Raw genomic sequence first — 24,949 nt, 5'->3', positions numbered from 1 at the left:
TATAGATATTTTTGTACATGGGATTTATTTCTTTAAATATTTGGAGAGAGTCACCTCTTTAATCATTATCCCTTTCTTTCTTGTACTTGACAGGAAATCAAATCTAATCACTGTAGGGAATGTCAAACAGTACAATTGAGAATATGGCACGGGCTGCTGGACAGTCAAAGATTTTTTTACTGCATTAAAATTCATCTGTAATCCTCATTTTTTTAATATCAGATTTGCTGACTCAGTGAAAATGTAAGCATCTCTGCATCTGAAATATCTGGAAATATTCCTAGCTCAAAAAGGAAAGGGAGGAAAGATTTTATATTTACAGTGTAAATAGGAGGTTTATTTCCTGTTTTCTTCTGTAATTGAGTTTTGCTTTCTTGGAGATTTCAGCTGCTGTAACCAGTATTTTGTGCACTGGATCGTTTGATCCAAACATCAGGCATATCTGGTTGGCTGTTTGGTAAAACAACTGGACCTTCACTCCCTAATCCCAGTCGGTTTTTCCAAGAAGAGCTGTTTTGCTGGGTTGCTGGTAGAGATACGTCAAAGACAGTCTCTCTCAGGTCCAACCTCAGGGTGTCTCTCTTCCCATTCAGGTGACCTCTCTCTGCTGCACAGCAGGAATCAGACACATCTAAGACATTGGGACAAGAACTGGATGACTCAGCAAGTTTTATGCTCTGCTCAAAATCACTGAGAGAGATCTCACTGGAGACATTGAGCACATTGAAAGAACTGCTATGAGAACAAAGGCCTCTGTGAAATTTGTAAATTTCAGCTTCAGGGAGATTACTATTTTCTGAGGTATAATCTGACTGTTGTTGAGCAGTGTCTCTAGAACACTGAGATTTATTTAACTGTCCTTCATCTTTCATGCTGGCTGAATAAAGATAGTCCAGCATGTATCCATCCCAGGCTTTTGGACCATATTTTTGACATCTACAATCTCTGCAGAGTCTCTCTCTATGAATTTCTGCTTCTGCTCCTGTGCTACTATGTTTGTAAGGAGAAGATGTTTGCAAGGCGGGACACTGACAAAGATCTACATGGTGATCCATTAGTGTCTCCTGCAGATTCTGTCTGTCTGTTTCAAGAGAAGGATGGATTCCTATTCTGGGACATCTGCTGTCTTGGAGCTGTATGTCTTCAGATAGGACAGAAGGACGATTAGACAATTTGCTTGTGGAAGTGCTGTTGTCAAAACTGTCACTAAGTTTTCTGGCCAAGGGCTGGAGCTCATACTGTTCATTTGCAGTGTTAGACTCTTGCACCTTCCGTAATCTGTTCTGCTTCTCTTCTCCCCCACAGTTAAAACTTCCATTTGGCCTGGAGTCATCAGAATAGTCCTTCAGGACATAGGTGCAAGGCCAAAGGATCTGACCACAGTTCTTCTCTGGGCCAAAGAAGCAGCATAGAGACTGAAAAAAGAAGCTGGCAAATCCACAGCTGATACATTTGATCATCATTATGAATATCCCCAGCTTCCGGTATGCCAGCACTGTGGCAGGCAGCATGATGATACCTGCAGAAAACAGAGCAGATGCCACCATAGCAGTGGCACAGCTCATCTGCTTCAGAGAGAAGGCCACTCGGCTCAGGCGATCAGAATGTGGGCACAAGTGGTAGGAAATACAGTAGTTCACTGTAAAGTCAGTGGAGAGGCCTACTGCTGCTGAAATGAAGAGAGACTCCACTGCATTGAGCTGCCATTCCAACAGCACCAAAAGTCCAACAGTTACCAAGACAGTGCCTGTGATAGCTGTAACAGAGAATATGCTAAGAATGACATTCCAGGTGGTGAGCAGCAGCACCACAAAAGAGATGGTTATGGATAGCCCTATGACCACCATTGTCTCTGTGCTAAGACTGTGCTGGAGATTATATAGCTCTAGTTTACTGGTGTACCATCCATTCTGAAGCCCCATGGGGGCAGTCTTCATTTCCTCTGTTATCCAGTGGCCAATTTCATTGTAGAATTGTTTGGCTTTGCTGTAGTTGAAGCTGTAGTGATAAATAGTTTGAAACTGTAGCACCAAGGCAACTAGGTTTCCCTCTGCATCAAATCTAAGACCCAAGTCATAGGTTTCAGCCCCATCTCTGCCTTGTTCCATGATCATCATTTTGATGCAGTGCAGGAAGACTTCACTTCCATAGGGGAAGGGGAAGTGGTTACAGCAGAGATTGAAGCTGTGATCTTGCTGGGAGCACTGGCGACTGTCCATCCACGTGTGAAACTCTTCCATGAAACAAACTGTAGATTTCTGCTCCAAATCAGAATAGTAGAAAGTTTGATTTTTCACTTTTTGGCAGAATTCCAAGAGCCAGTTTTGAGCTTCAGGATTTTGGATCGTAAATGTGGTATCTTTCACCAGCGTGCCATTGCTCTTAGGATTGAAATGATCCCCATTGTCCACAGGCAGTATGCCCCAGACTATAGTGATGGGCATGCGTTGTCCTTCTCCATGCTCCAGCCTCTCAAACATGAACTGGTGACAGTATTCTGCATCATATCTTTCAAAGGGATGGCTTAACCTAAACATCTGGACAGATGGCATCTCTAAACTGGGGAGTTTTAGTTTAGGATTAAAACAGGAAATGTAGGCACCCCCTATTGCCAAGGCTGTAAACCAGCAGATCCAAATGTAACGAAATTTTATAACACCACATGGAAGAATCTTTTCAAATAACAGCTTGGAGGTTTCACACAAGGTATTCTGGAGACCCCTGAGTATATGATGGAGAGAGAAAATAACTCTTTTATGCCCACTATAGTTCCAGTAGTCTTCCGGTTTATAAATGCAGTTTGTTGCTATGTAGCGTTCATACAACACAACAGAAGATGGAAGCCAAGTTACCATGAATACTAAATTCACCAATACACAGGTGCCCATGTAGATGGCAAAACAGCAGATGGCAATTATATTGCTCATATAGCTGGCATAGAAAGCAGCACCTGTTGTAAAGGAAGACGCCAGCATGAGATACCCAAAGTGGTGCATGGTTTGGCTCATCCACTGCAGGAGGCCTGCAGAAGGATTCTGGCTCTTGCTGAGGCTCCAGAGGTCAAAAAACACAAAGGTGTGATTGGCGCAAATGCTACTGAGAATGACAACTGCTGTCAGGTTTACAAAAGGGAAATAGGTGAATCTGAAGGCCACCTTATACAAGAAGAAGGAGATCATCAAAGAACTGACAACAATCATAAGAACCATAGAAGTAATAAAGATTGAGCGTAAATAAAAAGTCATACTTAGAAAAATGGCTAATATTGCCAGGACTGGATACATTGTATCCAGTAAAAGATAGTGCTGGAATAGTTTCTGTTTAAGACCCAGGTCCATTCCAGTGATTAATGTGTAATTATCAAACAGGTCCCATGACTCAAGGTTGTCCAGGTAGATTTCCATCATAGATGCTCCTTTCTTTGTAGGCAAAAACAGCAGGCTGTATTTCAGTGATGGCACTTGATATTCCATTGTCTGAAGACTGAGAAAGTCTCTGTCAACCAAGAAGTGAAGAAGCTGGTAAATACCATTGAACCGGGTACATTTTTCTGGTACTTTGGCACACTGAGAGTGTTTCTCTCTTCCAGTCCGGGGACCTAAGCAAGAAGGAATAAGGATGCCTTTGTGGTAGTCTGGGGCACAGGAACGGAGGAGTGCCAGGGTGTGGGAGACATCTGCTTGAGTTATCTCCAAACAAGAAGATCTGTTGTGAAGGACAGCAATATAGTTACCCAGAGACCAGCTTGGGCAGCATTCATTGCCTTCAGTACGTTGGCAGAGATTCCCAAAATGAGCATGTGAGCGGATCTGAAAAACAGCCAATAGGAGAGCATCAGATTAGATTCTCCCTATAAAACTTTTTACCCCACTGCCTTTATACAGCAGAGTGTTTAAATTCTCACAAGAATTATTCTGTCCTCCCCATGTTTATAAACCCTGACTCCCCAACCTTCTGTTGACAAAATACAATATATTGTAGCCATTGAAACAAGATGTTTGGGCAGCATTTTTTCCAGAACTAAATTAATAGCCCCCGTTATGTATTTTTTGCATTGATTTAGGAATTGGGACCCTTCCTCAATCCATTGTCCTACTACTCATGACAGCAGCTTTCCTCAATTTACGTTCATTCTCTGGATTAGGACCACTAAAATGAGAATTTTTACACCCTTTATCCTTTTTCTCTTAAGCTTCTTTTTTCTGCACCGCAGTGACATTCTGTGAAGCACATAAGCAGGAGGCATAATGCTGTAAGGATGAGGCCTTTTCCTGTCGCCATATTGTAAGGCCTAAGACCTTTGTCTGCAGCCATATTAGGAGAGCAGTAGCCATTAGCTAAGAAGCAGGAAATCACATCCTCACATTCTATTAAAACAATGTAATATTGGGCTGTTAAGGCGGCGATCCTGTGCTAATAGCACCGAACGTCACCAGATAAAGAAACAGATCTTAATATGGTTAAAGAAAACTTAGTTTGATAGCATCCTGTCTGGCAAGAAATCACTTATCAATAGTTGTGGTTGTGAAATCCTCATTTCTTTATTGTCTTGTCTTTATGGTCCCCATTTCTCTATTGTTTATCTGTATGATCTCTGTCTGGTTCTTTGATTGTTCGTTACATAATTAATTTTGTGAGGTGTAAATCAGTTAAGGTGGTGGGGTATGATTGGGTAGAGAATTATGTTACAGTATGTTAGGATTGGTTAGTAAAATTTTAGTAAAATGATTGGTTAAGGTATAGCTAAGAAAGACTGAAGTTTCACTATATAAACTGGTGTCCAAAAGGAAGTTCTTAGAAACCAACTCCAGGACACAGCCCCAAGATCAGAGCTGCCAGACCTCAACACTCTGTTAATGACACCGTGCAGAAACTGGAGTCCCCCAGATGACCTGATCCTGACTGGCCATCAAGAAAAGTTCATCTGCCTTATTGGGACTGAGAGTGGTGAGCATTGTAGGTTTAGCATATGCATTTTGTTGTTGTTGGGTAATTGTTAATAAATAGAGGTTAAGTAGGATATTACTGTGTAAGGCTCTTTCGTTGATAAAAGACCCCGCAAACCCGCAGGGTTAAGGTTACGCCCTGAGCCAAAGGAAGGGTAAGAATGGGTGCCTAAATTAATAGGGTTACATCTGAGCCCTAGGAACAGGGTAAGCGTGGGTGCCCTAGAATGTAAGGTTACACCTGAGCCCTAGGAATGGGGTAAGGGTGGGTGCCCCTAGAGTGTGTGAGTAACAGAGAATTTTGTGCGGGTAGCAGGTGCTACAGACTCTCTTCCACCATGATCTAATCCAGGGGTGGGCAAACTTTTTGGCCCAAGGGCCGCATCAGGTTTCGTAAATTGTATGGAGGGCCGGTTAGGGGAGGGGGTCTTGGCCCAGTCCCCACCTCCTATCTGCCCTCCTGCCGGGACTCCTGCCCCATCCAATCCCCCCTGTTCTCTGACAGGCCCCCCGGGACCCCTGCCCCATCCACACACCCCTGCTCCCTGACTGCCCCCGGACTCCCGCCGCCCCATCCAACCCCTCCTCTCATTCCTGCCGGCTCCCCGGGATCCCTGCCCCATCCAGCCACCCCTTCTCCCTGTCCCCTGACTGCCCCCGGAACCCTTGCCCCTGACTGCCCCCTGCCGTCCCATCCAACCCCCCTCCTTCCTGACTGCCCCCCCGACCGCCCCAGACCCCCGCCCCCTGACCACCACTCCGAACACCCCTGCTCTCTATCCAACCCCCCCTGCTCCCTGCCCCCTTACCACACTGCTTGGAGCACCGGTGGCTAGTGGCGCTACAGCTGCGCCACCCAGCTGGAGCTGGGCCACGCCGCCGCCACCACCATGCAGCACAGAGACCGGGTCAGGCTGGGCTCTGCAGCTGCGCTACCCAGGGGCAGCTCTATGTATTTGCCGCCCCAAGCATGGCAGTCAAGCAGCTTTCGGCAGCGCGCCTGTGGGAGGTCTGGCTGGTAACGCGGATTCGGCGGCATGCCTGCGGGAGGTCCACCAGTGCCGCGCCTTTGGCATACCCGCCGCTGAATTGCCGCCAAAGCCGCGGGACTGGCGGACCTCCTGCAGGCATGCCACTGAAGGCTCCCTGACTGCAACCCTCAGAGCGACCGTCAGGCCGCCCCCCGCGGCTTGCCGCCCCAGGTACGCGCTTGGTGTGCTGGTGCCTGGAGCCACCCATGGCACTGCCCCAGGAGCTCACAGCCCCGCCGCCCAGATCATTGCGCCGGCGGCGCAGCGAGCAAGCTGAGGCTGTGGGGGAGGGGGAACAACAGGGTGGGTCCGGGGGGCAAGCCTCCAGGGCCAGGAGCTCGGGGGCCAGGCAGGACGGTCCCACAGGCTGGATGTGGGCCGCGGGCTGTAGTTTGCCCACCTCTGATCTAATCAATGCTTAACACTGTTTCCCTGTTAATTGCATAAGGCAAATACTATTCCCTTCCTTCTCAGGGGCCCTTTTGCCTGGCACTTGCACAGAGGATACATTCAGACATCTTTTTCTTTGGAAGGCTTTCAGAGCCCTTCCAATTTTAACTCTTCAGGCACACTAACTATTGGTATTTCTTAGCATCACTGATAAACTAGCCCTAATTAATACTCCTGTCTTCCACTCACTGTCCTGTCCTCTGCTATGTCTTTCTACTACTGTAGCAAGGAGCATTCAGGAGACCATGGAGCCATTCTTACCGGTATTGGATGTAAAATATTATTGGCAATTTAGAAGGTTAAGTCTAGTCACATCCAGTGCAGTCCTCTCTGGATAGAAGGCCATATTGCTTATCTATCTCCATCTACTTACTTGGCACCTCTAATTTAGAGAGGATGTTGTGCCGTTAGAAGTGCCAACTTCCGATGAATATGATCTCTTACGTTTAATAAAGATCCCATGGTGCTTTTCACAAAACTATCATAATCTAATCCAATCTAATCTTTCTGTTTATATGGCCCTCCTCACTGTGGAGTGTTAGGCTCAGTATATGGGCCAAATTCCTCTTTTAGTAATTACATTAACCACCCTAAATTCTATAGTTTCAGTTCGATATACTATCATCAGGTTCTTGCCCAAGCTGTTGTGTGTGTACTATAACACAGCTAGGCTCTTCAGCCCAGAGGCAGCTGCATTTCAGTGGTAGGTAAAGTTATTCTTTTATTTATAAGCCTATAAAATCCACTGGGATTCTCCAGGATGAAAGATACTATATCTCTCATATAATTTTTTTCTTGCTAGCTTTTAGTTAATGATTAAACCAGTAAATTGAAATGAGATTGCATGTGTATACATTCCCCATGATATTACTAACCTTGTCCTGTTCAATTTGACACATGGACTGAATCGCTTGCAAGTTCCACAAGCTCCCAGCAGTTGTGGACATAAACACCAGTTGAGAATAACTCTTTCCTAAAAAACAGAAATGTAGTTAGGTAACCGAGGAGGAATCAGCCACACTGTTTGAAATAATTAGTCTATTTAAAAAACATAGTGCTGTGTGTAAGTCTACCACTGATGATTCTATCAGTTAAAATGGAGCAACAGAGCTTATGGATCTTGATAAATGATAGGGCTATAAAGGGTGCAAATTGCCTCATGTGACCTCTGCCCCATCACGCTTTCCATATGTGTCAGGGTCAGGAAAGGAGGGACATGGGGTTCTCTCATTATAATTTTCACTTGTGAATTTAATTTTTCTACAGCGAAACTATTGTGGATCTGATTCAGGCCATTTCTGTTACCTCCTGACAAAAGTCTGTACAGTTGGTCGTGGAGAGAGAGGGAGGGGCTGAGGCCTTGAGAAACTGGTGGTTTCTCCAGTGGTTGATCCATTTACTTAAAAGGATGACTTAAAGCAGGGGATTGGGAATCAGAATATCTAGGTGCTATTCCCATAAATCCACTCACTTGTATTATTTCTGGCAAGTCACTTAGCCTCTCTGTGCTCAATTTCCCCACCCATCTGTAAAATGGAATACTAATGCCCCCACCAACAGAACAGACTCAGATTTATTTCTTCTTTTGGTCAAAAATTTTCAAAAGAAAAATCAACACTTGTCATTTCATTTGAATTTTTTCGTTTTTCAATTTCATTTCTGCTGAAAACATTTGAAACAAAAATTTCAAAACAAAATTAAGATTTTTCTTTTGAATATTTGGGATAGTCCCCCCTTTTCCCTCACTATTTTCCTCCATTTCTTTAATTTAAAAAGGGTGTATGGAAGGGTGTGGAAGTGAGAGAAAAAAAACCCACTTTCTCTTATTTACTTTTTTCCACTGGAAAAATGTAAAAAAAAATAATTGTGGCAAAGTGTTATTTTCATTTTTTTACTTTTTACATACTGTTCCAGTTGGGAAAAAAGAAGGAGAGAAGAGTAAGAAACTGAGAGATAAAATGGGTACTTTCTCATTATTTCAAAATAAACATTTTTGAAATTTTCAATTTTGGAAGAAAATTAAATTAAAAAAAAACCACACCCTTCAACAATTATTTGGGGGGAGGCGAAGGGAAGAATTCATTTTTCATGAAATCCAATAAAACACATACAAAATTTCAGTCAGCTCTGCTTGCCGATAACTGGGGAGGCTTAATAAATTAATGTTTGCAAAATGCTGCAAGATCACTAGATGAAATACACAGAGGGCAAAAAACTGTATTATGTCTGACTGCTTTATTGGACATTTTATGAACATTTCCACATGTACCGGATGTTACATCTTTTTGTGCTATTGCAGTTTCCCACTGTCCCCTCTTTCTTGGTGGTTACATTTTGAAGGTGTATGTTAAGACTTCACTCACCTGGGGGGCCACAAAAGAAACTGTCCTTTCCATAGTCTTGTTCTACCATCCGTCGTGTTCTTGCTTCTTGTTCGCCATGGATAAACCTCTGCCCTCTGTTAATACCAACGTCACCATAGCTATCAAGAGGTCACAGTTATTCTTCTATGGAACAGCTGGATTCAACATCTTTCTACAAGTTATGTGGTTGACTAGCCATGGGTTGTCACACCATGAAAATGTGCTTTGATGAGACATAATGCAATTGGAATGGCCACTGACCTAAAATGAGGACATGGTTTGGGTCCAGAGGTTCAGTATTGGACTGTTGTGCAGGTTTGACTGCTTCAACTTGCAGTCATGAGTGATTAAGTTAGATCCCACATCACTCCTTTTGGAGTCACTGAATTATCTCTGCAGCTGCTTAAAGCTGTTGAGTAAAATTTTCAAAAATGCCTTAGTGACTTAAGTGACTGTACTGCAATGAAAGACCCATTGCATGGCCGTGGATGTCCTGGGTCAGCTGACTCAGGCTTGCAGGTCTTGGGCTGTAGGGCTATACAATGGTAGTGTAGACATTCAGGCTCGGGCTGGAACCCAGGCTCTGAGACCCCGTGAGAGGGAAGGGTCCCAAAGTCCAGGCTCCAGCCTCAAACCGAATGTCTACATTGCAAATTTTTAGACTCACAGCCAAAGCGCTACACGGCTGAGTCAGCTGACCTGGGCACTTGAGTCTCGTTGCTGCAGCTTTTTTATTGCAGTGTAGACATATCCCTAGAAGCCTAATCCTATTTTGAAAAGACTTTAGCCTAAGTCTCATTGACAGCCAATGGATTTAGGCTCCTAAGTACATAATCAATTTTTGAAAATGTTACTTATTGATTTTACAACCCAATTGCAACCAAACTAAGATGTCACATCATCAGTAAAGCAGTCTCATCAAGGCATTGCAAGCACTGAAACCCAAAGAACTAAATTCAGATACCTGTTCTTTTCAGTGTAGGGAGAAAGCGAAAGGGTCTTCTGATGGCCTGTATGGGTTTGTACATTCTTCCAGACAATGAGTTTTCTGCCAATGTCAGTATCTCGAGGCTCAAATCCCTAAAGCCAAGCAAAAGGGTTTAATTAACTTGTCAGACTTGTGCTTTGGCTTAACCTTCCTTAGCCCACCTCCGCCACACCTTGTGTCAGACACAGCACGTGTCTGTGATTATTAGAATCTAATCACATTTTTTGAGGCACACACAAATTGAATTTCTCTTAGAAAGGGGGGCATAGTCCATATGTGAACCTACAGAAATATAATTTTTCTTTCCCTTTTGGCCAGTAGTGAGATAGTTCATCCTGAACAGGCCAAGCAGGATTTGTCTCTTCCTCTCTAGATAAGGGGCATCACCAAAATCAACAGCTGCAGAAGTAGGATTTATTTTCTTCCCTCTCGACACAGTCTATAGTCCACACTGGAACCTTGATCAGAATGATTTTCTTCTCTATCTCTCTCCTGGAAAGGTGTCCTTCATCTCATCCTAGAGCCTGTCTGAGTAGGATGGTATTTTTCCATGTTTTTCAAGGACGTTTTTTCTTAGGTAGAGGAAAAGGGTAAACACCCAGGAGGGAGAGGAACTATTTAGGAAATACTAAAGGGGCACTATTAGGAGCAATATGTTGAAAATGAGCAAAGGAACATTAAGACTGAATAACAAGAAAAATGTTTTAATGAACAGTGAAATAGTCTCAGAAAGAAAGTAATGGAAGTACTTCACTAAAATCCTTTAAAACTATGGCAGGCCAACGCACAGGCAAATACAGTGCAGAGAATGCTCCTGTAGTGAATGGGAGGGATGGACTAGTTTACCTAACAGGTTTCTTTTCATTTTCAATTTCTGTGATTCTCATATCAAAAGAAGAGCAGGGAATGCAGATTCCCTTGTAACCTAACGCACTTTCTGACATTTCCAAGAATGAGGGGGTGGCAGATTGTCACCTGGTGGTAGATATTATAAACTGTTGTGCATTCTGGAGGAATGTGAGAGTGATAGTGTCTTTAATGTCCTCATGTATTTATAGGCCTGCTCTCTTCTCCATCCATTTCCAAAGGAGTAGGGAATGTGATAATTTTACACTGCAGGAAGAAAACATAATTGATTGTTCCACTGATTTTCCTTGCATTCATGGATGACATGCCTGCCCCATATCATCTGCAGGGACTTACCATCAACGGTTCTGAAAAATCTGGCAGATTTCCAACTAGCAGGCCAGCTAAAGTACAAACCAGAACTGTCACCGAACAGAGCACAAGGACAGCTACCGGCCACTCAGCAATCACTTGCGAATAACTGGAATGAACAGGAGAAAACAAATGCTGCTGTTAACCTGATTTCTAATATTAACATGAAACATGCTGCGGTACCAGCACAATGTTAGAAGAAGAACATTTAATAGAATGAGGGCTTCCTGGTTTGGGCATTTATTTGTTGAGAAGCTCAGGGGGTAAGAGTTCTACTGAACACATTCTGTCTGCAATTGGATGCTTGCATGAAGTTCTCATTAAATTGGGTAATTACATTCTGCATCCCTACACCTCCCTGTCTTTTCAATTGGAAATAGTAAAAACCAGGCACTTGCCTCCCTGGGCAAAATGTAAATCCCTTTGGGAAGGTTGTTTTTTCCCCCTTATTCTTTTGTTCTCCTCCTCCCCCACATTGCACAATCCAAACTATCTACTGACAGACAGTCTAGTCACTGTCTAACTGACAAGGAGCAGCATGAAGTTTGGGATCTCAACAGAAAACACAGGTAATTAGGTAATTAGCTTGTGAATCTGCTGCCACAAGATATTGTGGCTAAGAGCTTACTAGGATTCAAAAGAAAATTATAAATGTATGTGGATAGTAAGATCATTCAGTTACATTAGATATAATTATTTTTATAAGGGATATAAACCCTCATGCTTCAAAACATACAGCAACCTCTCAGGCCAGGTCTACATGAGAAACTTTTGCTGATACAGTAATGTTAGTTAAGGGTGTGTGTGTTTGTGTGAGAGAACTAGCATAAACTGACAAAGAATAAGTTATGCCAGCAAAAGCACTCTTTTGCCAGTATAAACTATATCTACACTAGGAGGTTTTGCTGGTATAGCTATATTGGCAAGCACAGTTGCCAACTTTCACGCGGTAAATAAGCACCCCGACTTTCACAATATGCCAAAAATCAAGCTAATCCCATTTCAAAACAAGCCAATCCCTAAGAACCCCAACACTCTATGTGACTAGATCCCCCCAGCATGCAGTCTGGGACTGTGGTGTGCCTGCTGTGCACGCCTGACTCTCTCCCTCCTTTGCCCCTACTTGCCTCCCTTAGCCCCTGGTTGCCGGGAGCCGATCATAAAAAAGAAGCAACAAGCTACAAGCCAAAAACTAGCCTACAAGCAATTCACAAGCCAATTAAGCCAAAACCAAGCCCAATTTCTGCATTTCTTCCATGGGTTTGGCATGTCTATTGGCAAGTCTTTTCTAATGTAGACCTAGCCTAATTGCCTGGGGTTTCTTGTACCTTTCTCAGAAGCATTTGGCACTAGCTACAGTTGGAGACAGGATATTGGACTACAAGGGCTATTGGTCTGATCTAGTATGTTTCTAAATATTTCTGCCTTTGTAAGGTCTTAGGACTATTTGTTAGCAAACATCTCCTGGTGTATTTTAGATTGATGGATGAATTTACTGCTTACAAGCCTAAGGAGCTGTGCCACTGCACTTCAATCCTGAACTGTAATAGTCTAGCTAGCCCAGTCCCATGCTTCTCTTGAGCCAAAGACTGTTAATTGTGTCAAATAATGTAGCTTTTTCATAACTAGGGACAAGAATGAGCCCATGAAATGCGTTTTCACTTGTGACTGAATCTGAAATTGAATCTATGACCTGATTTTTTAAAATTTAGACATAGTTATTAAGCTTGCAGGTGCAAATCAGGAATTTGTGCAAGCAAAAGATCAGAAATGGCCACTTGCACATTAAATTACACTGGTCTACAATTTCTGAGAAGTCGTCTGCTTCAGAGATAAAATGTGTTATTTATATATTTTGATGTGCTGAATTCAAATATGACAATTAAAACAACTGATTGGCTACTGTTTCTAAGATATTTAAGTTTTTACATTTTCTGTCTATGTATATTGTGTAGATAGTAGAGATTTAATCATAAATTGTAAACCTAGGTCTTTTCATGTGTTTATGGTTGCTTTACATGATAATATTTCACCTGTCCTGTTTATGTAACACTTTAAAAATCAGCAAAAGGGCTATATAAATAAAATGTATTATGAAACAAAAGGCAAAAAACTATTATGTACATAGTTTAGTCCTATTCAGTGTCTACTCGGCGCTTCTTGGCTTGTCTCTTGTATTCATTAAATGGAGCATCTCTTGTCACTGTCCAGCAATAGTCTGCAAGTATTGATGGGCTCCATTTGCCCTGATAGCGTTTCTCCATTGTTGCAATGTCCTGGTGAAATCGCTCGCCGTGCTCGTCGCTCACTGCTCCGCAGTTCGGTGGAAAAAAATCTAGATGAGAGTGCAAAAAATGTATCTTTAGTGACATGTTGCAACCAAGGCTTTTGTATGCCTTGAGGAGGTTTTCCACCAACAACCTGTAGTTGTCTGCCTTGCTGTTTCTGAGAAAATTTATTGCCACTAACTGGAAGGCTTTCCATGCCGTCTTTTCCTTGCCACGCAGTGCATGGTCAAATGCATCATCTCGAAGAAGTTCACGAATCTGAGGACCGACAAAGACACCTTCCTTTATCTTAGCTTCACTTAACCTTGGAAATTTTCCACGGAGGTACTTGAAAGCTGCTTGTGTTTTGTCAATGGCCTTGACAAAGTTCTTCATCAGACCCAGCTTGATGTGTAAGGGTGGTAACAAAATCTTCCTTGATTCAAAAAGTGGTGGATGCTGAACACTTTTCCTCCCAGGCTCCAATGACTGTCGGAGTGGCCAATCTTTCTTGATGTAGTGGGAATCTCTTGCATGACTATCCCATTTGCAGAGAAAACAGCAGTACTTTGTGTATCCAGTCTGCAGACCAAGCAAGAGAGCAACAACCTTCAAATTGCCACAAAGCTGCCACTGATGTTGGTCATAGTTTATGCACCTCAAAAGTTGTTTCATGTTGTCATAGGTTTCCTTCATATGGACTGCATGACCAACTGGAATTGATGGCAAAACATTGCCATTATGCAGTAAAACAGCTTTAAGACTCGTCTTCGATGAATCAATGAACAGTCTCCACTCATCTGGATCGTGAACGATGTTGAGGGCTGCCATCACACCATGGATGTTGTTGCAGGCTACAAGATCACCTTCCATGAAGAAGAATAGGACAAGATCCTTTTGACGGTCACGGAACATGGAAACCTTAACATCACCTGCCAGGAGATTCCACTGCTGTAGTCTGGAACCCAACAGCTCTGCCTTACTCTTGGGTAGTTCCAAATCCCTGACAAGGTCATTCAGTTCAGCTTGTGTTATGAGGTGTGGTTCAGAGGAGGAGGATGGGAGAAAATGTGGGTCCTGTGACATTGATGGTTCAGGACCAGAAGTTTCATCCTCTTCCTCGTCTGACTCAAGTGAGAATGATTTTGGTGCATCAGGAACCGGCAATCCTTCTCTGTGGAGTACTGGGTGTATAGCTGATGGAATGTTTGGATAATGCACAATCCACTTTTTCTTCTTTGACACACCTTTCCCAATTGGAGGCACTATGCAGAAGTAACAACTGCTGGTATGATCTGTTGGCTCTCTTCAAATCATTGGCACTGCAAAAGGCATAGATTTCCTTTTCCTGTTCAATCACTGGCGAAGATTTGTTGCACAAGTGTTGCAGCATATGTGTGGGGCCCACCTCTTGTCCTGATCTCCAATTTTGCAGCCAAAATAAAGGTGATAGGCTTTATAACCATAGTGGTTATACTGCGCTTTTGTGATGCAAAAGTCACTTCACCACAAACATAGCAGAAGTTATCTGCACTGTTCACACAAGTACGACGCATCTCTGCTCACTTTGGCTAAACAGAAATGTGTCCCTTTGCAAAATCAAACACTGACAAATAAGAGAGCACGACACTGTATGATTTCTAGAGCTGATATAGGGCAATTTGTTCAGCAGAGTGATGTAAGCTTCGTTATGATTGCATCATCCATGACTTCTAGGACTAACATGATGCAATTCATATCATGTATGACGCAATACCAGCTTCAGATTGCATCATTCATTGTTTTGCCTAAAAAGCAAGTACTGTCCAAACCCAGTCATAGATTTATTCATAGATCCAGTCAAAGATGTATTTTAGTCATTTCTGGTTTAAATTGAGATTCCTTCCCTTTATAACTCACTTATCCTCTGCCATTCCCAAGTCAAGGGTCGTATATACTGACCCAATAGCATATCTTGAAAACTAGAGCCAATCAACAATTTTAAGCATCATTTTCGTTCTCAGTGACCCAGAATTAGTAAAGTTTGACTACATTTATTTCAGAAGCATTTTGGCTGTAGAGCAGTGTTATCTATTTATGTGTGGGGCTGTGGTAATTTGATGCCTAACTTTTTAAACATCAGGCCCTCAACCTCCAGAGGTGAAAGATTCTTACACAAATCCACTAGAGAACCTAGCTGATAAACACAGTTTGTAAACCAAAAACTGGAAGCACTAAGAGGTAGAGAACCACCTGTTAAAATAGTTTGTATCTTGCTGATGTCAGCTTAAATGGATGTTGTTAATTAGTTTTAGGCCTCAAAATTGCATTTTTAAATGGAGTGTTGTGAAAGGAATTACAAAAATGTTTTCATCATTTTTTTTATTTATGCATTTCAACAAAACCAGTTTTTAAAATTGTTACATTCCACTGCTGTGCTGGAAACCCAAATGTAACAGCCTTGTAGCAGCCAGAAAGGGTCCCTCCTGCATTTATTTTCATTTTCTAAGCTAAGTGTTCTCCAAGCATGATATTAAGAAGAAGAATAGAAGGTGAAAAATACTGTAAATTAGCTATACTTTTAATTATTCTTTTGATCATTAAGTTATTAATTCTAAAAATTAAGTATTCCTTGAATTGTAATATTTTGTTATTATGGTTAAACAAAAAAAGGATTTTTAAAAATAATTATGCGTATTGACAATGTCCCTTTAAGTACTCTCATTCTTTTGGATTTAAATATGAGAAACATAGGGCAGGAGATAAGGGCAACAAGTAATTATTTTATTTATCTTTTCTCTTATAACATTTCTTTCCTGAAGTGTGTCTAGATTGTCCATAATCTCCTTTCCATCATACACATGAGTCCATGTTGCTGCAGCATAGAGTTGCACTTTATACTCCCTGACCTCTTTTAAACATTTTAGTCATCTAAATTTAATTGTAGAGCTTCTGGTGCATTAATACACGAAGAACTAGGAAGCACTATACATAACCTTGACAAACACATCTCCATCACCAGATGCTATGGGAAAATGCAAAGCTCTGAGACTATTACCACTGTTACCCTCACATCGAGCAATCTTGTATCTGAAGATCTTTCAGTTTGCTTTAATTCTGAGATGCAGGATCCAGGAGAATCCATTACAGCCATTTAATAACGATACTTGTGTTGTGCTTTTCATCCATGGATCTCAAAGCATTTCACCGGGGTAGGTAAACATTATTATCCCTATTTTCCAAAAACGGAAACTGAGGCACAAAGAGGTGTAATGACTTGATTAAGGTGGCATGGAAAGTCAGTGACTGAGTGGGGAATAGAATCCAGGTTTCCTGTCTCTCAGGCCAGTGGACGCAGCTGCTCCTCTAGGCTTGGTTTAGACCAGTCAAGAAAAACAAATAAAGCTGTTGGCTGGACCAGAGAAAGCGCACACTCGGAGGAAAGCTATCTAGACAATGAAGCTCTTCATGAATGCAGGTTAAATTTATTACACAAACAGAAACAGATTTTTTTCAGACAGATGGGAAGCCTTTAATGAGGAACTCTGCGCTTGCCTCTGAAGCTGAGCCTGTCTGGAATGTCACCAGGAATAATACACTGTGTATCCTAATAGCAGGGTAGGAGAGCAATGATAATAGGATAGCAGGACAGGAAGCATTTGACATTAAACATACCTTTTTGGCATCCTGAAAGCTTTGTCATGTCTGCAGACAGAAAGAGATTTGTTGGTTTATTATTTTAACTTGAAGCAGCGTGCTGTGCTGTTAATGAGCAAGTTAACCCTTTCAGGAACTATAAAACAAGAAAGCTGTACGGTGCAGTTCCAGCTGATGAAAGCTATCTGGCACTGCTCTAGGTACATCATGAGGTAGGCAGTCTAGTGAATAGTACAGTCTCATCTCCCACTGGTATTTTAAAGCAACACAATGGGAAGAGATGTAGGTTTGAATCCCACTCCTGATCTTTTGCCTTATGGGAAAATCCTATAGAATTTAATTGGAACATAAACAATTGAGTTCTATGGAAATTACTCTGTAATTCTCTATATACTAAAATCTATAGATTTTATATATTTTCAACAGATTTTTTAGCCGTTCCATACCAAGGGTATAATTCTCCATTACATTCTATAGGATGGCTCAAAATAGAGTATAATTTTCTATTAAACACAATAGGGCTTTTCCACAAGGGTAAACATTATTTGTGCGTTGGACTCTGTTTTCTGCAGTCAATGCTAATGATGGATTGAGGGATATGGAACTGCTCATGACAACTTGCCACAAAACAAATGTCCTCATAGATGAACATTTGTTATTCCTAGCTGCACTGTTCTAAGGAGTTCAGCAAACAAGCCTTCTCTGAGGGATTCCAACGTCACTTCTGTTAACAAACCTTTGAGTTTGAGCTTTCCACTTGCACAATTAACAAAAACTCCATTTCTGTATATCTTTCAGATCTGACGAACCTTTTTTCATCTCTCATCCCCTTTAACTTTCAGTTGTATGGTGGCAGCTTTTTGAGAGTGAGATGGATGGGAGAATTGCAAAACAGAACAGTTCTGGTATTTGTAAAGCAAATGACGAGGGCCCAAACATTGTACTGTACTCTCCAAGGTACTCAGTGGCACATGTTCATTTGTTCTAAATCACTTTCAGTTTTTCATGCAGCATTAGCTCTCTCTAGATTTTGGGGTGTTGTTTACATTCTTTTTTAAACTGAGATTACCGTCAGAAGATACATTGTGGAACTCTACAGTAATTTTCTTTCAATAAATCTATAGCACATTTGCTCAGATTACAAATCATAACTGTATTATGGTGATGATGACGATTATGACTTTTCTAACTACCAGCACTGCAAACTCTGTAAGTGCTTTGCAAAACCAGCTGAGTCTGTAGCTTAAATCACCTATTATAAAGAATTTAACTGATAATTTTGTTGAAAGTATATGAGCTAAAATAGGATCCTAGTTACTCTCTGATAGCTGTGCAAACAGAGGAAAACAAAGGGTTTTTTCTGTTGCTACATATAGCTCAAGAAAATAAAGGGGTAGAATATGCTTAACCTTGTACCAGAGTGCAGGGATAGATTTAACACTATCTAATCTACCTCTGTTAGGATCTTCTAAGCAGGGCCGGCTCAAGGCACCAGCACTCCAAGCATGTGCTTGGGGCGGCACTTAACAAGGAGCGGCACTCCGGCTCCTTTTTTTTTTTTAACTTGGGGCGCAAAAAGCCAGGAGCTGGCCCTGAGCGGAGGTGAGCTGTGGCGGTGGGGTCCACGGGGAGTGCCACAGGAAGTAACCCTGGGGGGGGGGAGAACAGAGAAACCGCTCCCTCCCCCCCAGCTCACCTCCACTCCACTGCCACCTGCTCTCCCAAGCCCGCCGCCGCTCCGCTCCACTTCTCCCGCCTTCCTCCCAGGCTTGCCACACGAATCAGCTGTTTTGCAGCAAGCCTGGGTGGGAGGGGGGAGAAGCGGAGCAGTGGCGGCGTGCTCAGGGGAGCAGGTGGAGCAGAGGTGAACTGCGGTGGTGGGGGGCGCGGGGAGGGCCACAAGAAGTAACCCGGGGGGGGGGGCAAAGGAACCACTCCCTCCCCCTGCAACTCACCTCTGCTCCACTGCCTCCTGCTCCCCCGGGCCCGCCGCCGCTCCGTTTCTCCCCCCTCCCTCCCAGGCTTGCCTGGGACGAGAGGGAGGGGTAGGAGGGGAAATGCGGTGCACCCAGGGGAGGAGGCGGGGCCGGGGATTTGGGGAAGGGGTTGGAATGGGGCGGGAAAGGGGAGGAGTTGGGGCAGGGCCAGGGGGGTGTAGGACATTTTTTTTTGCTTGGGGCGGCAAAAAACTTGGAGCTGGCCCTGCTTCTAAGGTGCTGTCACTGTAATATTAAAGGGGTTGGGCACTTTAGTGCCAATAGTGGTCCTAAAAATCCATTTGGAGCAGAGAGAGGCAGTGCTTGGTGCAAGATGATGGAGAATATACACGGCACCCTGTTAAGGGGTGTAGCAGATGCCACTCCTCTGTGTATTCTTACAGCACTTCCAGAGACATGCCTGCCTCAGGAGCAATGTCACTGGCACTAGTGCTAGTGTGCAGCTTTCCCTCAGCCTCCACTTATAGTCAACCCAGGCAATGGCTATAAGTCCCAGTTTTAGTTCTCAGAGAGGGCAACTATGTTGAGTGAGAAGATCATTTTTACAGTCATTTTTCTGACCATCACCATACTTTAAGAAAGAACACCCCGGTTCACACGGAATGTTCCTTCCACCAGAAAGGAAACGCTAGCAGCTATTTGGGATTCTCCAACATTTTGATAGCCTCACAGGATGAAATGCACTCTTCGTCTCACTGAAATACTTAAGAACCAAAGGATGTTGGGGTACTTCTTGCAATAAACCAGAAGAAAATATGAGAACTGCAAAATATGGGCCTGATCATGGCTAGATTAGATATCTTGACACCAGTTTGAAGAGCACAGGCTTTATCTAATAAGTCCTGTTAGGATGAAAGTGTGGGGAGCACAGGGGGAAGGAACTAGGAACTGCTTGTATGCCCTACACAAGTAGCACTGCTCACTCCATGTGCCTATTGCCCCAAAACAGAAGAGGAGTTGGCAGAGTCTTGGTCCCCATCTCCATCCTCACCACCTCTCTAGCACAGCACTTTCCCTTCCCAGCACATCCCAAAGCACTAAGAGAAATTGAGAGCAGAGCTGTGTGAATAATGGATATTTTGTTTCACTGGCAATCTTGAAAAATTAGGAAACCAATTGTTTCAGGTTGATGCGAAAATGATATGTTTTTGAAATTTTCAGCAAATCAAAAGTAAGAAAAAAGTTGTTTTGGGTCTAACTGAATGTTTCATTTGACCGGAAATGAAATGTTTGGTTAGATTTCAATCAATTTTTAACATTTTTAATTCTTTAAAAATAGAATTAAAGGAAATTTAAACATAAAAAGTCAGTTTGAATAAAAAAAATTGAAATGCTTTGTTTAGAAAATGTCAAACAAAACATTTTTTATTTTTCAGAATTTTTAGGGTTTTTTCCCTCGATTGAAACAATTCAGTGAGATTGACATAAATTTGTGAATATTTTGGTGTCACCAAATTTTATTTTTTTGCCAAAAAGTTTGAGTAGAAAAATTTTGCCCAGCTGTAATTGTGAGTAACCCTGTGACCTGTACAGACTTTGGCTTACCTGACTGTTACAATGTGGCGCTGCACTGGTCGTGACTGCTGCTGGTCATGTGACCACTGTTTCCATTGACTTTCAGAGGTCTCGTGGTGGGCAGCTGGTAAAGAATCCCCACTGGAATGGTGGGAGCACAAAGTGGCCCTCTCTCCATGCCCTGGCAGTGGGGGCAAGGCATAGCTGTCTCTGGGTTCTTGCTGGTTGCAATGGTAATATAGGTGATGTTGATGTGAGTCCTGTGAGCTGGATGGCACCTGACCATTGGACTGAACAGACATTGGTCCAAGCATGTGGTTGGAGGAAGGCAGACGACCTCTCACCAAGCTGGGAGATGCAGTGATAGGGCACCGATGGACTGGACAGACTCTTTCCCAGGGAGCTCCACCACGGCTTGGTTCAGTCTTCCTGATCTCTGGCACATTAAGACAGGTTTGGCAAGGTTCTGGGTTTACTTTCTCTCTGTGAGAAAACATGGAACAATTGTATCATGTACTAGAGTGGTTGAAAGGCCCTGTATGGGATCACATCTCTCAGTCTAAAGGTTTTGATAGATTAATAGATTTTAAAGTCAGAGGGGACCATTATGATCATCAAGGCCAAATCCTACATAACATAGTCCATAGAACTGCACCCAGTAAGGCCTGCATCAAGCCCATATTTTGTGGTTGAGCTAGTGGGTCTACATTTTTTTTAAGAAAGACATCTGAGATGGATTTAAAGACTTCAGGTGATGGAGACTCCACCACATCCGTAGGTAATTTGTGTAGTGTATGGCAACTGGGTAGTAGTACTTTTAATAGTTTGTGAACCTGGTAGGGATGCTTACTGTGTTTTGTGTTTTAGAAACCTGGTAGAGTAGCATTGTGAATATGTAACTAAGTGTTCCATGTTGTGTCATGGTTATTTGGACTCCTCAGTTCCTTTATGTTTTTTTCAAGCTCTTATTGTTGTGTAAAGGGCAAAAGACACAACAATTAATGACAAGGATGGGATCATAATCCAGGAATACAGTGAAACAGAGAGTAACCAAGAGGCTTAATGGAACTGAAACTAAAGGAAACTAACCTACCGCCACTGAGCGTATGAGTGAACTATTCATTTAGAAAGGGAAAAAGGGTTAAAATGTCTGGAAGTTTGGGGAAAACAAAACTTGTTTGATAGCTCAGTAAAGAACTGACCCACCTACATCAAGAGACTGGAGCCACATATAATCGCTACTGGCATAATTGATGAGAGATGGGCTAGTATTTGCAATAGCACTTGTACCTGCTACTTGGCAGGAAGCCATGGACCAGGAATTAGAGGGTATTCCTGGCACTCGGTGTTATTTGGATGATATACATTTTATGGGAGCTAGTGATAAAGAGCACATGGAAAACCTCCAGAAGGCATGTGTGAGGCTGTCATAGTTTGGGCTTAGAGCAAACAAGGAAAATGTGAATTTTTCAAAGACTCAGTTATGTATTGTAACCATACCATTGACAAAGATGGATCGCATAAATTACAAAAGACAGCTGAAGCTATCCCTAAAGCATCCCAACCAAAAAATGTGTCACAATTACTTTCTTTTGGGAGGATGGTCAGTTATTGCTGAAATAAAATTATTCTACTTAACTGCCAGGGGGCAAATTTGTCACGTACACATGGGAGAAAGAAGAAGGGAAACATGCAGCGTCAGCTATAGGTAGTCTTAACTCAGGAAGTTCCTTTGAGAAGAAATGTAGCCAAACGCCAAACCTGCAGATAGTGGAACTTTCTGTGCCCGTGTCCTGTACATAACTAACTGCTTGGTTTGAAAATAACACGGGGGGGGGGGGGGGGGGACAAGTAGATGAACAATAAGGGGTCACAAGAGGGGCAGATATATGTAACTTGCTAATTATGTATGGTAATGATAGCAAATTTTGGCCAATCATAGAGCGATAGATTATCATAGTAAACTGTATATAATACTTTGGTGTAAGTGTTTTCGGGGTTCTTGCTGACTTATAAGCTCGAACCCAATTGCAATTGAAATAAACGGGATCGCCCCTCCCGGGGCTCCTTGCTTGACTAGCTGTGTCCATCTCTCCTTATTCCTCAGCTGGAACGGACAGACATTTCTACCACATTGCTATAGATTCTTGCGTAACACAGCAACCATATTACATCTCCCAAATGAACTGTTACACAATGGACAGAAATGGTGTTGGTCCATACAGTGCACCAAAGCTTTTGATGAGGGCAAGAAGCTTACAGCATCTGAAAAAATCCTTGCACACTATAGTGGATCTTTGCTTCTAAAGTTTGCCTGTTTTCATACTGAAAGGCCCATTGACTTTGTTTCTAGATCTGTTACCTCAGCAGAATGTAACTCAAATTGATAGAGAAGCTCTGAGGTTAGTGTGAGGAAAACGTTTATCATTAACACTATAGGAAACAATTTACTCTAGTTATGGATAATCAACTTCTAGTCTCAATTTTTAACCCAAAGAGTATTAGTAATGGCTGCTGCAGCACAATTACAGAGATGGGCAATATTCTTGGGCACTCACTGTTATAATACTGAGTTCAAAAGTACCAACAAACATGCAAATGCAGTTTGTCAAGCATATGCAGACTGCTATGAAGCTTAGGTCACATGTACTCCAGAAATTACATGACCGGCTATTTGGGAATTGTAAAAACAAAAGTTCTTGATCGATGTTTTGTGTGGTACCCAGGGAATGATACACAAATATAGGAAATGGCAAAACAATGTCCAGCTTGCTAAGAAACCACAACACATGCCAAAATATCCTCCTTTGCATCCTTGAGAGTGGCCAAACCCTGTGGCAGTAAATCTACATAGACTATGCTAATCCGTTTATGGGACATATATTTTTGATTGCACTAGATGACCACTCTAAATGGCCTGAAGTATGCTACATGAATTCAACTAAATCACTGCAGATGGTAGAAGTGTTAAGAATCTTGTTTCCAAAGTCAGGAGTGCCTAAAGAGATTGTCAGTGACAAAAGAACTCAATTCACAACTGCAGAGTTTCAGTTGTTTGTCAGAAAAAATGGTATCAAACATGTCACATCAGCTCCTTACCATCCTGCCACAAATGGATTAGTGGGAAGACCTATCCAGACATTCAAGCAAGTGATTTGTGCTATGACTCCAGATAAAGGTAGTTTGCAACATAAGAGTACGGATTTTCTATTGGCCTATAGGAATGCAAAATATGCCACTACAAATCAGATGCCAGTAGGGTGACCATACGTCCCGATTTTATCGGGACTGTCCTGATATTTGCTTGTTTGTCCCACGTCCCGACCGATGTTCGGTCGGGACACTGGACAAAAAGCAATTTTGCCCTCCGCTCCGGCGCACAGGTGGAGCATGGAGGGGCTCTCGCCCCCCCCACCAGCCCCTAGCCCTGCCCCTTCTCCCCCATTGGATCCCTCCCCAAATCCCCACCCTGGCCCCGCCCCCTCACTGCCCCATTGGATCCCTCCCCAAATCTCTGCCCTGGCCTCGCCTCTTCCCCAAGCACGCCGCATTCCTCCTCCCTCCCACACTCGCGCTGATCAGCTGTATGGCAGCGCAAGCCTGGAGGGAGGGGGTGGCCCCCAGCACTCACCCTGCGAACTGCTCCAGTCCAGCTTCTCCAGGAAGATGAGCACGGCCCGGCAGAGATCCAGCAGCAGCTCCCTCCGCCCGAGCCCCCAGTAGAGGGCAAGGCAGGCCTGGGCCACCTGCGCCACGCCCATGGCTAACAGAGCGGCCCGGCCCGGGTCGGGAGGGCAGCTGGGAAGCGAGCCAGGCTGCCCCGGGGATCTAGCGCAGCATGTGGGCTTGGCAACTCCGGGCCGGGCTGCGCTCAGCTGTTGCGGCCACCATAGCGTCGGGTGGAGACGGGGCTGTAGGCGGGGCACTCCAGCGGCTTTTTTTTTGCTCTGCCACTGGCTTTTATTTTTTTTCTCCTCTGTCGCGTTTTCCCTTCCCCCCCCCCCCCCGTCCCGATATTTCATCTTTGTCATCTGGTCACCCTAGATGCCAGCGATATTGTTTATGGGATAAAGAAGAACAGGAGTACTTGTGGCACCTTAGAGACTAACAAATTTATTAGAGCATAAGCTTTCGTGGACTACAGCCCACTTCTTCGGATGCATATAGAATGGAACATATAATGAGGAGATATATATACACACATACAGAGAGCATAAACAGGTGGGAGTTGTCTTACCAACTCTGAGAGGCCAATTAATTAAGAGGAAAAAAAAAAAAAAACTTTTGAAGTGATAATCAAGCTAGCCGAGTACAGACAGTGTGATAAGAAGTGTGAGAGTACTTACAAGGGGAGAAAGAGTCAACGTTTGTAATGGCTCAGCCATTCCCAGTCCTTATTCAAACCGGAGTTGATTGTGTCTAGTTTGCATATCAATTCTAGCTCTGCAGTCTCTCTTTGGAGTCTGTTTTTGAAGTTTTTCTGTTGTAATATAGCCACCCGCAGGTCTGTCACTGAATGACCAGACAGGTTAAAGTGT

The 24,949-nt window shown here is 43.1% G+C and overlaps 1 protein-coding gene across 1 annotated transcript; it reads right to left on the bottom strand.

Annotated features, from left to right (window-relative positions):
• DISP2 (dispatched RND transporter family member 2) lies at nt 1–21,062 on the bottom strand. The gene is made up of 7 exons (XM_034769125.1): nt 20,442–21,062; nt 16,918–16,947; nt 10,982–11,105; nt 9,755–9,870; nt 8,791–8,909; nt 7,303–7,400; nt 1–3,809 (listed from the first exon to the last, which is right to left on the bottom strand). The coding sequence occupies exons 1-7, from the start codon at nt 20,906–20,908 to the stop codon at nt 384–386; spliced, it is 4,380 nt and encodes a 1,459-aa protein (XP_034625016.1). The 5' UTR covers nt 20,909–21,062; the 3' UTR covers nt 1–383.
• Nucleotides 21,063–24,949: the final 3,887 nt, after the last annotated feature.

This window comes from Trachemys scripta, chromosome 4 (genome assembly GCF_013100865.1).
Source record: "Trachemys scripta elegans isolate TJP31775 chromosome 4, CAS_Tse_1.0, whole genome shotgun sequence".
NCBI lineage: Eukaryota > Metazoa > Chordata > Testudines > Emydidae > Trachemys > Trachemys scripta.
The sequence above is the reverse complement of the archived record's forward strand: the minus strand, read 5'-3'. Positions and strand labels throughout refer to the sequence as shown.